Genomic DNA, 13669 nt, shown 5'->3' on the forward strand with positions numbered 1-13669 from the left:
GATGAGCCCTCTAAGTAGTTTGATCCGTAGCTTGATTTAATTTACCTATAAAGTCTATTTGACAAGTTTTGTCTCCTTAGGAGATATATGAGATTATAATTTTGCTTGTACTCTTTGTGCCTCTCACCCCATCCCTTTGATGCCACTCAAGGTAAACTATTATTCTGTCCAAAAGTCCCTAACAGATAAAAGAATCTAAATAAGTTGTCCTGGGAGTTGAGAACACCAGGATCAAAAGGGGAAATATTACATTAAAAACAGCATTAGTGACTCCATTTTGCCTTTATCTGCCATTTTGTGAAGCTAAGTTTCAGCTGCTTGTAAGTCACTTGATTCTGGGAAGTCACTCTCTTTCCCAATGGTTACCTAACTTAAGGAATGTCACAAATTTATCCCTCTCCCTCACCTCAATGTCTCCCAATCCTCTTGATCAATAAGAACCAGTTATCTCAACCCCTACAGCCTGTTTTTCCTGTTATTCGCTCCCTCCAGATTGTACATTAACTGGGTAAAAACCAATGGACAATGTCTTTGGTGACCAAGAGCCTGGTATCCAATTTGTTTTTGCAACCACAGGTATTGCTAAATAAATTGTTGACTGGATGTAACTACTTGATATCTTCATTCCACTACAATACTTAGTCATTTTACATAAAAGTTACCTAAAATTGCTGAAAGATTTGAAAATTGCTGCATGTTCTCTATAGCCGCTGCTCTGCTGGTATGCAGAAAAGCAGAAGTCTTGAATTTGAGATAGTCTTCAGTAGTGGAATTATTAATATCTAATCAGACATAAAAAAAGGAAAAAAAGCTGCAGAGAATTCCAAACTGATATAAATTCTTTCCCACATTCTTTGATATTCTCATTTCCTACCCTCTCTTGCAACTATCAAGATTTTATCCCAGAGCAAGATGTTTATGTATTAGAGTGTCCCTTACAAATGCAAATGAAGAGGGTGTGTGTGTGTGTGTGTGTGTGTGTGTGTGTGTGTGTGTATGTATGTGTAGACTGGGAGTTGTTTACTTTATATACTCTGATCTCACTGAAGAAAAAAATCTCTCAATTTTTCTTAGGTCCAACAAGTTGTTCTCAAATCATTTTAGCCTCAGATTTACAGTTAGGTAAATAGTTTAAATAAATGAGTACCATAAGCCAAGTACTGAAATCTTTGAGAAAGAAGGGGGAGGTACCTGGGGCATGGGCACCAGGACATGGACAGGGTGATGGATCTGGAAAGAGTAAACTTCAAAGGAGACATTCACTTTGAATTCTGGAAGTGGCAAGGGAAGCACAGTATTATAACTCCTTTTCCGGGATCAATGTATTGGGGATTATAGGATCATAGATTTGAAGCTGGAATAGTAGGAGATGATGATGGCCCTGGCTTATAAAATGGAGATAATTGTGTTATATATGTAATGGAGGACTTTCCAGTGAAAGTCTAATCCTGGGATCATGTGCAGGGGACTAATATGGGGATTTGTCTTTCCTCCTAAAACTGCATCTCCAAACTCTCCTTTTCTGTTTTGGGATCTGCCATCTTCTCAGTCACCCATACTTCAACCTCAGTATGTCATCCTTGACATGCCCCCATACCCAAGCAGTTGCTGTGTTTTATTGAATCTACATTCACAATATGCCTTATCTCCATCCTTCTCTCCCAATTCACACAATCACTTCTCTAGTAAAGGCCCTCATTACCTCTCACCATTATTATTATATTTCTAATTGGTTGCCCTGCCTTCAATCTCTACCCTCCCCAATCTATCCTCAACATAAAGGCCAAAAATATCATAAGGCATAGTTGTGATTATATCATATCCATGTCCAAAAGCCTTCAGTAACTTCTTGTTGCCTCTATTATAAAAGATTAACTCATTAGCATGGCATTTAACACTCCCCACAATCTGAGCATAATACTAAACTTATCTCACATCATTTCCCTTGGTGCACTATGAATCTGGCATTCCCTCTCTCATCTTGATGTCTTTGTATGAACAGTCTCCCATGCATAGCTCCTCATTTCTAACTCACAGAAACCTTATCTTCCTCCTAGCCTAAATTTTGGTGTTATCTTCTTGGTGAAGCCTTCTCAGAGACTCCAGTTGTAATGCCCTATCCATTTACAATTTGCTTCATATTTACTTCTCCGTACACTCTCACTATATTCTCCTAGTAGAATATGAGATCTTTTAGGGAAAGGATTGTTTATATTTCTCTCTGGATCCACTGGTCTAACATAGAGCCTTCTACATGGCACATGCTTAATACAGGTTTATTGAACTGAAAAGATGGAGATAAGAAGAAAGAGGCCCGTTGCTGAAGTGAGTCCGTTGTTTCTACCTGACACTCTGGAAAAGCAATAACTACTCTTTTAGGTGGCACTGTGGATAGAGCACTGGGCTCAGAGTCAGGAAGACTCATCTTCACGAATTCAAATCTGACCTTAGACACTTATTAGCTGTGTGAACCTGAGCAAGTCACTTGCCTCAGTTCTTCATCTGTAAAATGAAATGGCAAACCACTCCAGTATCTTTGCCAAGACAACCCCAAATGGGATCACGAAGAGCCAGATGTAACTGAAATGACTGAACAATACTCTTCTAGTATTAAGTGGCCCTAAGTCAAGTGTTAAGTTCTTTAAACTTAATGAACAGTAAATAACATTACATAAAAAAACACAGCCTATGCTTTCATTGATTAGTAATTCACTTCAAAATAATCTTTTCTCTTTAGTGGTGTTTCCTGTAGCAAATTTTCAATTGAGAGAAAGGGAACTTCTCTACAGCCAAAAGACTTCCAACTCTCTCTTGCCTCTTTTAGGTCTAGAAAGCCCACATCCCTGTATGGCCACCACACCATGGCAATGATATGGCCAAATGCAGAAGGTAAAGAAGAAAGAAACATTCTCAACCCTACAAAAGGAGAGACACAGGGAAAGAGGGAGAGGGAGAGAGAGGGAGACAGAGAGAGAGAGAGAGTCAGACAGACACAGAAAAACAGGCAAAAATTTTTTTTTCTCACCTAAAAACTCTTCTCCCCTGAATACTTCAGGTGATGGAAAACTACTTAAACTATCTTCAAAGCTGGTGGTTTCTATATAAAAATTCGTATCAGAAAATTTCAAAAGAGAAAAAGAAATCTCACTTGATGAAGTTATACCTGTAAAGCAAATAAAATGTATCATGCAAAAGGAAACATACACAGACTCAAAGACCTAAGAATATGTTGTAGGTAGCCACATTTACAAGGACAGCCACGCACTGAACACAGGCTAGGGATGCTGGCACACCATGGGATAACATTTCCATTAGTTCTTCCTTTACCCCTCAAGGTAAAAGCCAAAGAGAATGTTCCTCGAGAGCATATAATCCAGCCTATTCCATGCATACAGATGTTTACAAGTGAGAATAGATTTAGAGACAGAGGAAAAATAGGACATGAAAAATTAATAGAAACTTGTGAAGACTTGTATGAAGCAATACAAAACAAGCAGAAGAAAATAACAATATTGTACAATAACCATGATGATGTAAAGTTCTCTGATCAATTCAAGGGCCAAATTTGACTCCAAAAGACTGTTAATGAATGAAAAGTATATCTGGTAGAGAAGTAGTGGTCAGCAAGTATGGAACGAAATATAAGCTGTCATATATGTGTTCCAAAAGTCAGTGCAGTTTTAATCTTAAAACTCCACTAAGACTTTTCAGATGCCTTGTATAGTCAATGTATCAGTTTCTTCTAATTAACTGTTCTTTGTTACAATGGAGGGTTCCATTTGGGAGGACAAGAAGAAGGGGTGGTATTGAGAAATGACAGCAAAGTACAAAGAAAACCCCAAACACATACATACACAGAATTAAACTTACCTGAACTTATTTGAGTGTTATCTGTATCACTTTCAGCTTGGGGATCATCATCAGTCATTGATTCCTACATGGAATAAGAATTAAAGCTAAAAATGATATTGTCAGCTAAAATTATTCAATGTTTCTTTTGAGAATGAAAGGCAACAAAAGCAACTTTATTCAACATAACATGTTAGAAGCAACTTCTTGTGAGTACAAATAATAACTCACATTAAGGCTTTAACGTTTGTGAAGTTTTTTACACACATTTTCTCTTATGAACTTCATGACAACTTTGTGAGGTAAGAGTCATCATCGTATCCTTATAAGGATTAAACATGAAGAAACCAAGACTAAGGGAAGCTAAGCGTGACTTGCTCAAAGTTACTCAACCACCAAATATCTGCCAGAATTTGAATAAAGGTCTTCCTCCCTCATAGTTCCACACTCTATTCACTAAGCCACTATGTCACCATGCCTCTCAAACGCAGAATTAGCTGGTTCATACTTCTCTAACTAACCACTAAAGCCTACAAATAGGGGGATTTTCCAACATAATGTCTAATTACAGCTAAGGTACGTGTAAACTGTCATGGAAGGTACTGTGGCTTAATGGATAGTACTAGACTTGCAATCAGGAAGACCTCAGATGCTTATTAGCTGTGTGGCCCTGGACAACTAGGTTAGCCTCTCTAGGCCTCAGTTTCCTCATCTATAAGATAGGGATAATATTAGCACCTGTCCTATAAGGCTATTATAAAGATTAGATGAAATAATGTATATAAAATGTTTTTAAACTTCAAATTTCTACATATATGTTGGCTGCTGTATTATGTTAACTTTCCTTAAACTACTTTAATGCCTTTAAACAAATGTGCCTTAAACTAAAAAGAATGAGGGAAAAAACTGCCTATGTAAATCTATCAAAGTAGATGCCATAGACACTAGCTACAATAAAGAAAAACATTTGAGACACCCAGAAATAATTCCCATGAGGAGAAAAACATAATTGTTTGAAAATACTGATGGGACTACATGGGTGCCGGGGTAGGGGTAGGGGGGTGAGAGAAGGGGTTGAGATGATCACTGATAGCAAAGAGAAGGCAGAGCTGCACAATTCTTACTCTATTTTCTCTGCCAAGAAGAATGACGTTTGCACTGGAAAGGCAGAACGAAAATAACTAACAGGGAGTAGAAACCCAGGACAAACGGAGATCAACAAGAGCACCTAATTGGTCTTGATGAATTCAAGGTACAACTGGCCCGAAAGAGTTACATCCTTGGGTAGCAAAGACACTGTAAGTATATTCAAAAGGATCTGGAAAATGGGAGAGGCGCTTCAGAACTGAAGAAAGAAAACAGTTTGTTCACTACAGGCTGAAAGTGAAGAAGCCTCTTGATGAGGGTGAAAGAGGGTACAAGCTGGCTTGAAGCTTAATATAAAACCCCCAAGATCTTGGCAACTGGTCCCATCACTTCCTTGCAAACAGAGGGGAAAGTAAAGAAAGCAGCATTGGATTTCATATTCTTAGGTTAAAAGATCACTGCAGGCAGTAACTGCAGCCACAAAATTAAAAGATGTTTGGAAGGGAAGTTATGGAAAATCTGGACAGCATACTAAAAAGCAGCCAACACCTTGCCTACAAAGATCCACAGAGTCAAACCTACGCTTTTTCCAGTAGTGATGTATGGTTGTGAGAGTGGGACTATAAGGAAAACTGAGAGTTGCAGAATTGATGCTTTTGAATTATGGTGCTGGAAAAGACTTTTGAGAGTCCCTTGGACAGCAAGAAGATCAAATTAGTCAATACTTAAAGAAATTAATTCAGATTATTTACTGGAAGGACAAATACTGAAGCTGCAGCTTGAATGCTTTGGCCACATAATGAGAAGATGGGACTCATTGGAAAAAATGGTAGTGTTGAGAAAGATTAAAAGCAAAAGGAGAAGGAGACAGCAGAGGACGAGATGGATACTGTCATGGAAGTAACAAACATAAGCTGGCACAAACTTCAGGAGATAATGGAGGACAGAAGGGCACCTGGAGTGCTATGGTCCATGAGGTCATGAAGAATCAGACACAACTGAACAACTGAAGAACAACAACACAAGCAAATTATAGGCTGGTGAGCTAGACTTGATAGATTATTAAAGAGATGGTTAGTGAACATCTAGCAAAGAAGATAGCTGTTGCAAAAAAGTTCCATCAAAGTTAAGTCACGTTAGATGAACCTTAATTCCTTTTGTAACAAGGTTTTAAAACTGGTTGATCAGAGGAATATGACAATTTACCCAGATTTTTAGCAAAATACATCATATTGTTCTTTACAAAAAAAAACCTGTGGGAAAAGGTTGCTTAGATAGCTATAATCTTATCCCAGTCTATCATTTCTGTCTCACTGGACTTTATTCCAAATTGGCCTGCTCTTTGTTCCTCACACACAAACTTCCTTCTCCCATCTTATTAACTGGACTGGACTGGACACCCCCAGGTCTGGAATGCATTCTTTGCTCACACCTGACTCAAAATCTCTCTCTTCTCTCAAGATGGAGCTCAAGCACCACCCTTTACATGAAACCTGATCCTTCCAACTGTCAATGCCCTCCCTCTCAAAATACCTTGCATTTAGCTAATTTGTATTTATTCTCTTTATAGCTATTCTTGTAAATATATACGCATACACACGTGTATATGTCCATACACACACATTTACATTCTTGTTGCCCTTCTTAGAATGTAAGTTTCTTGCTAGTAGGGACTATTTCTTCCTCTGCTTTACCTACTGGCTTCCCTAGCTTCCTGTAAGTCTCAAAAAAGACCCTGACATGGTAGATCACTAGGATGAATCTATTAAGATGAAATCCAATAAGAAAACATTGTGAAACCTTACATTTGGATTCAAAATATCATCATCGCAATTACAAAATGCTGAGAGCATGATTAGAAAGCAGTTCGTCTGAAAAAGATCTGGAGGTTTTAACAAACTGGAAACTTAAAATGAGTCAGTGATATGATGTAGCAGTCTAAAATGCTAATTCACTGAAAGAGTATATTAAGAAAGGCATAGTTTCCAGACAAAAACTACATCTGGTGTCACAATTTAAGAAGGATATTGATAAACTGGAGACTGTGTAGAGGAGGACATCCAGGATAGTGAAGTCCATGTCATATGAGGATCAGTTAAAGGAAGTGGGGATAGGGAAAAGAGAAGACTCAGAGGAGATATGGTCTCTAAGGGAGATATGACAACTGTCTTTAAGTGTCTAAAAGATTGTTTACTTGTACTGTTTGGCTCCAGAGTGCAGAACCAGGAGCAAAGAAAGGAAGTTGAAAAGAGGAACATGTAGGCTTGATATAAGGAAATTAAAAAATATATATTTAGAGCTTTCCAAAGTGGAATGGACTGGCTTAAAAAACAGTGAGTTTCTTCTCATTAGAGGTCTTTAAGCAGTCTGGATGATTATTTGCTGTGTATATTATTTTTAAAAATGGGGGGAAATTGTGGTATGGGTCAGACTATAAGGCCTCTAAGGTCCCTTCCAACTCTGAAATTCTGAGGTTCTGTGATTAATGTAGTTTTAAACGATAGTACTACACTCTTCCTAGTAAAATAGACATAAGTTTTTACTAAAATTCATTTGAACAGAATTTAGACATGAATTTTTAAATTTATGTAATACCACATTAAGAATCAAATGAAATATATCAAATGTTTTAAGAAATAATACATATTCCAAAATTTCTGTACACAGTAGTATAGTGGATATAATTTTGACCTTGGAGTCACAAAGATCTCAGTTCAGATCCTATCCTGAAACATACTGGCTGGTTGACTCCAGACACAGCTCTTAACTTCTCATCGTCAATGAGGAAAGGGGAAGGGAATAAGCATTTATTAAGCACTAATATGTGCCAGGAACTCTGCAGATATTGTCTCATTTGATCCTAACAACAACCTTGAGAAGGGGCTATTATTATTATCCCCAATTTACAGATGAGGAAACTGAGGTAGACAGAAGTTAAATGACTTGCCAGGCTCACACAGCTAGGAAGTATTTGAGGCTGGATTTGAAATCAGGTCTTCTTTTGACTCAAGCTCAGCACACCATGCCACCTATGTGACCCCAACTGCATTAGCAGATACTAATCTTCATTGTGGTAGGAGTTTCCTCATAGGGAATTCATTACACCGAGGAGATCACGAGTCCTACAAAAAAAATTCTGCATAAAGTACTAAGTCTCAGAACAGGATTACTCCAATGTCTTATAGCAAAAATAATAACAAAAAATGACCTAAATTGGTTTATAAAGTTTTGGGGTTACTATTCCTATAAAAAATTATTCCTAATATTCATTTTTACTTATGCAAAAAATTACTTCTATAAAGAGATTGGTTCATTTTTACCTAACTCCATTTCCCTCTGTATTGCCCCTTGCTCCCATTTTGACAGCTATGCCTCATAACAAAAGGAAAAATGAAGAAAAAAAGTAGTTACACTAAGCCAACAGCACAGTACACACACACGCACTGCTCCACATGGAGAATCCTCCTCCCTCTTTCCAGGAAAGACAGGAGGAAGGAAAACTCTCAGAAGTCTTCTTTGGGACCTAAGTACAAGCCCAGTAATTGCAGATCATTAAGTTTCAGTTTTTGTTGTCATTGTTCTTTCCATTTAACATCGTGGCACTCACTGGGTACATTTTTAACTTAATTTTGCATCTATTTATATGTGCCTTCCTGTGGTTTATTCTTCCTATTAATCTATTCTTAGTAATACCAACACTAAACAAGCTAATAGAAGAGAATCAGTTACTATTGCAAGCATAATTTTATTTCTTATTCCAGCTTTGTTAAAGTTACTGGCTATATCTATCTGAGAATATCAGAAGACATTAAGATTGGGTTACAGTGGAAATGCCACCGTACCAAGGCTGGAAACCTGAGTTTAAATACTAACCCTGTCACTGTACGACCTTGGGCAAGTCACTTCCCCATCCATGGGCCTCAATTTCCTCCACTATAAAAGGAGGAGGTTGGACTAGATCGGAATGGAGAACCTGGGCCCTTGAGGCCACATGTGGCCCTCTAGATCCTCAAGTATGGTCCTTTGACTGAATCCAAACTTTTATTCTATAAAGTTTGGATTCAGTCAAAAGGGCCCACGTCCGGCCTCGAGGCTGCAGGTTCTTCACCCCTCAACTAGATAGTCTCTAGGGACCCTTTTAGCTTTAATATTCCATGAAATGAAGATAAGGATACATACCTTCGGTGTAAGAGTGTTCGTGCTCTTGGAGGCCTCGTTAGTGTGACTTTTTTGTAGGTTTTTTTGGTGTGCAACATTCAACTGCATGCTAGCAAACAAACATTTTTTAAAATTTATAAACAAATATTAAAATCTATAACTTAGCAGGGTTTTCTTATTTGGGGAATCCTATTTTTCCTATTACAATACAACAGCTAAAACAAAAACAACCTTATAAAAAGGTAGGAGTCAAACGAGGACAAGTTCTATAAATATACAAACTGATCAGACCTATTCAACAGAAATGATTCATCATTTACCTTTAATTAAAAATCAAAATATGCCTTGAAAAATTTATTACTTGTTAATATCAGGTTGTAATTATAGTTTTTGGAAAGAAAACATATCAAAACATTATCTATCCAACGTTCTCCAATTATTTCTTGTAGTGTGCCCTATGCTCTATAGAAACTGGATGATTCTTAATCTTCTATTTTCATCCTGCCCACTCTGCTCATTCTATCACCCAAGCTTGGAATGGAGTCTCCTTCCTTCTATTTGTTGAAGTTTTCCTTCCTGCAAATCAGATGCTACCTTCTCCGTGTATCTCTACTAGCCCATCCTCCTCCCAAGTGATGGCTCTCTTGTTTTCTACCCCCTCCCCCATATTCTTCAATCCCATCTTCTATTTTTTTTTGTAGTTCTTCTCTAGTTCCCAATGCCTCATAGGCTCCTTGAGAGCTATGTTATAGCTATTTCTGCATCCTTAAAACCCAAAGCAGGGTAGGTGACTAGAAAGACATATGTGCTTAATTGAGATTGATGATGAAGAATTGCTGTTGTGTATGTTTAAATAGTTTTCTTTTACCAGATATCCTTAAACATCCTTTAAAAATAACAAGCTATACTTCTATCACTGTTAAAATTTTGTCAAAAGCCACAGAACCAGCTAATTGTTCATCTGAAAGTACACAGCCCAGAAGAAACACCTCCACAGAAATTAGACAATAGTAACAGTAACAGATACAATTTTATAAGTTGACACAGACCTGTTTTTTGTAGTAGGGCTCTCATGTAACTGTGTTGCTTCAACATTCTCCTTCAACATTGGTAAGATTTTCATTTGAAGTTTTCCTTTTGATCCTGTAGGAAAGCACTTGTTTTTCAATTCAAAACACATTTAACTACAACAAAAAAAAGTTTGGTGGAGTGGTGGTAGTAAAATATTCTCAGTACTTAGAATGCAGTTCTTTAATCTATTTTATAAAGTATGGGTACTTAATGTTTATTGATTGACTGTCATTGATTGCAAATTGCTATAAAGTCCTCCTTTTGTTTAGTATTACTAGCTGAATCCAGTGCCAAGATTTCAGGCTACAAAGGAGAGAAAAGAAAGGGATGGATAAGAAAGGGAGAAAAAGGAGGAGGTTCTAATGTCTTCATCTCAGTCTTTATCCTCCTTGCCTATTTCTGCAAGTTGTGATGTGGTCTATGAACCCCCTAATCAACATACTGTTGGTTTCTGTGATGCTGGTTATCCCTCTACTTGACTGTTTCACCTCAGTCTCATTTGCTCAATCTTTATCCATTTCTTATCCCCAAGTTTCTGTCCTGGGCTTTCTCTTCTCTCTGTACTGTTTCCTTCCCTGCTGATTGCATTAGCTCCTTTGTGTTCAGTTATTATTTTTACGTAGATGACAGGCAAATCTACACGTCCTGCTCTAATCACGCTCATCCTCATAGGCAGCTAGGTGGTGCAGTGTATGGGAGTGCTGGGCGTGGGCCCAGGAAGACCCATCTTCATGAATTCAAATCCAGCCTCAGACACTTACTAGCTATGTGACCCTGAGCAAGTTACTTAACACTGTTTGCCTCGTCTGTAAAATGAGCTGAAGAAGGACATGGGAAACCACTCCAGTATCTTTGCCAAGAAAACCCCAAATGGAGTCACAGAGAGTCAGACATTACTGAGACAACTGAACAACAATCGCTCTCATAAACTCTAATGCCAACATCCACATGCATATCTCTGGCTGAACATCTCAGATACCTGGTAGAAATTATATTTTGGAGAGAACATAACCTACTCCATTTTGTGTTGTATTTGCTGTTATATTTCTTTTTCCTAGTGACACAGAAAGTACTGAATGTTTCCAGGTACCTCCCTTTCCCTAATCAAAAAGAAAACTCAGAGGACTTTGAAGAGTTTCAGGAACTCACCCACTTCTCTTTATCCTATCTAATAAAGGCACAAAGAAGACATTGTTTTCTTCAGTTTGATGTGAATAGCTATGCTAAAGACCTTTTTCCCCCCAAAAAAACCCCATCCTTTTTCTTTTCCTAAAAATATATCTTTTCCTGTTTATGTACCTAGCCTTGTCTTACCTAAAACTGCTTAGTAAGCTTGCCTGCTTGACCACAGATATCTTGCCACTAGACCTAGATGGCTCTGGAGGAGAAAGTGAGGCTGCTGACTTTGCACAGCCCTCCTTCACTCGAATCCAATTCCCTTGCAAGTCATGGCATCATCTTCCTCATGTCATGATCCTCTTAAGAATGAAGTACAAACCACAACCTGTGAGTAGTCTGAGCTGCTCCAATGGGGACCCAACTGGGCCAAGCAACTCAGCTCCTGCCCTTCCCCCCCTCCCCTCTCACTACCCTTCTCCTCTCCCCATATGGCATATCATGCCCTTACCTGACAGTGCTTCGCCCAAAGGAAGGTAAATTTTGATGGCTGAAACCTACCTTGTTATCTTGGGGTTTACTGGCTAGATTTTGTTCTTAAAGACCATGCCTTAAATCCAGTTCACTGTGGCTCTCACTGATTGGTCTACACTAAGTCCCCGGACAAGTACCACTTAATGGTTAGTTTTTGGGCCCTGATGGCTCAGAGGGAATATAAATAGTAATTGTTTCTCTTTCACCCAGCAACCCTGAGGGCTTTCCCCTCTCAGTTTGACCTTTTTTTCACTCCCCCACCAGTAAAGTGACCATCCCTTGACTCACTTCTTAAACAGGCCTGATTTAATAATTGAATTGGCATTGCCTCAGTCAAATTTAGAATTCTGAAAGACCCCTGGGCCATCTTCAGTTGTCATGATCTATATCTGGCTACCCGTCCCAGATGGCTCTGGAGGAAAATGTGAGGCTGGTGGCTTTGCACAGGCCTCCTTCCCTGATTGAATCCAATTCACTTGCAAGTCATGGCATCACCTTCCTGATAACAAGGTCCTCTTCAAGAACAAGGACAAATCACACATGACCAAAACACATGACCTGATTTTACTTAAACTCTGGGTCATATATGTCATCTGTGGAATTGTGAGACACACATGACTATCAACTACTGATGGGGTAGGTTACACTATTAGTGGATAAACTGCAGTGTACCTGTCTGTCTATAACCAACCTGTGCTGCCTTATTAATGAAGTGGCTAACAAGAACCCTGAAAATTCTTGAAACAACCTTAAACCCTGATAATCATTTAAGATCCATTAAGCCCCAATAAGGGCCAAAAACTTGAATTGATTTTTTAAGTTTTAAATACCTGATAATTGTTTACAGTATGGTTATATTTCTGAGATTTTTTATGTGGTATAATCTGGTAAACAAATTGTACCAGCTATGTTGTTGAAAAAGCAATTTCTGTTATAATCTATAGATGTTAGATCAAGAATTGTTACCCCTCCCCCCCAATAGGGGAGAATGAATGAGTTAGAATAAATTTCCAAATTTTATTCACTTTTAAGAGGAAGTTTCATCTAAAGTTCTTATTGTGAGAGATGATCTCTCAGAAGTGAAGCCTCCCCTGGGAATCAATGGTTCTTGTTAATATTTCTTGATTGTTGCTTTCAAAACTCAGACCCCTGTTTTTTTAAATGCTTAGCAGAAATAATAACCCCTGCCCCCAACCTGAACTGCTGCCCTTGCAAAACTTCCAGCCTTTTCTTGTCTCTGGGAAAACTTGTGTAACTACCTTTGTTCTAGATTTCCATGAAAAGATTGTGCCCCCTGAAAAGCCCAGCCAATAGCATAAGGGGAACGGGGTTGGGGGGGAGGAACTCGAGTTAGGGCCTAAGTAAGCCTTGATTTCCATAAGGCGCTCCTACTCTCCTGGTCCACAATGGCCACTAAGGGTTACCCTTTCTCATAAGAAAGCAATAAACTCCTTTCTACTTTCAAGGTATCTAAATCTTTGTTTTTATTTTTAAGTAAGTGGTCTCTGTCCCACACAGTTAGGGGCTCTTCGGGATTTCCTTCCTTATCTGAGAAGGGCCTCTCAGCCAGTCCTAGGACAGGCGCCCAATGGCCACTTGCCCCCGTCCCGTCCGAGGAATGATTTGGGAGTTTCCTTTCACTTTTAAGGAATGGACCCGAAGAAAGACAGATACCTGAAAGCAGAAACCTCGGAAAGGGAACAATAACCACCACCTGCTGAAGAATTTGAAGAATTTGAATCGGTCAGTAAGTTTGTGCGCACAGGCCCAGGAAAGACAAGATTGGTGAGCCCCCTTAACAGGGCAAGAACTAGTGAGTCTCTGGGTGATGGGGGCGGGAAACAAGGCTGAGCTT

General features: G+C 38.7%; 1 protein-coding gene across 1 annotated transcript in view; it reads right to left on the reverse strand.

Annotated features, from left to right (window-relative positions):
• Window positions 1–13669, reverse strand: part of MEIKIN (meiotic kinetochore factor) — a 163073-nt gene that overhangs the window by 101073 nt on the left and 48331 nt on the right. The window contains exons 2-6 of the mRNA XM_020991161.2: window positions 10143–10236; window positions 9115–9202; window positions 3871–3934; window positions 3026–3163; window positions 663–782 (exon numbers count right to left, since the gene is read on the reverse strand). Coding sequence (XP_020846820.1) covers window positions 663–782; window positions 3026–3163; window positions 3871–3934; window positions 9115–9202; window positions 10143–10236 — 504 coding nt within the window. The remainder of the gene's footprint in view (window positions 1–662; window positions 783–3025; window positions 3164–3870; window positions 3935–9114; window positions 9203–10142; window positions 10237–13669) is intronic.

The sequence above is a fragment of the Phascolarctos cinereus genome, unplaced genomic scaffold, assembly GCF_003287225.1.
Source record: "Phascolarctos cinereus isolate Bilbo 61053 unplaced genomic scaffold, phaCin_HiC Scaffold_2;HRSCAF=192, whole genome shotgun sequence".
Taxonomy (NCBI): domain Eukaryota; kingdom Metazoa; phylum Chordata; class Mammalia; order Diprotodontia; family Phascolarctidae; genus Phascolarctos; species Phascolarctos cinereus.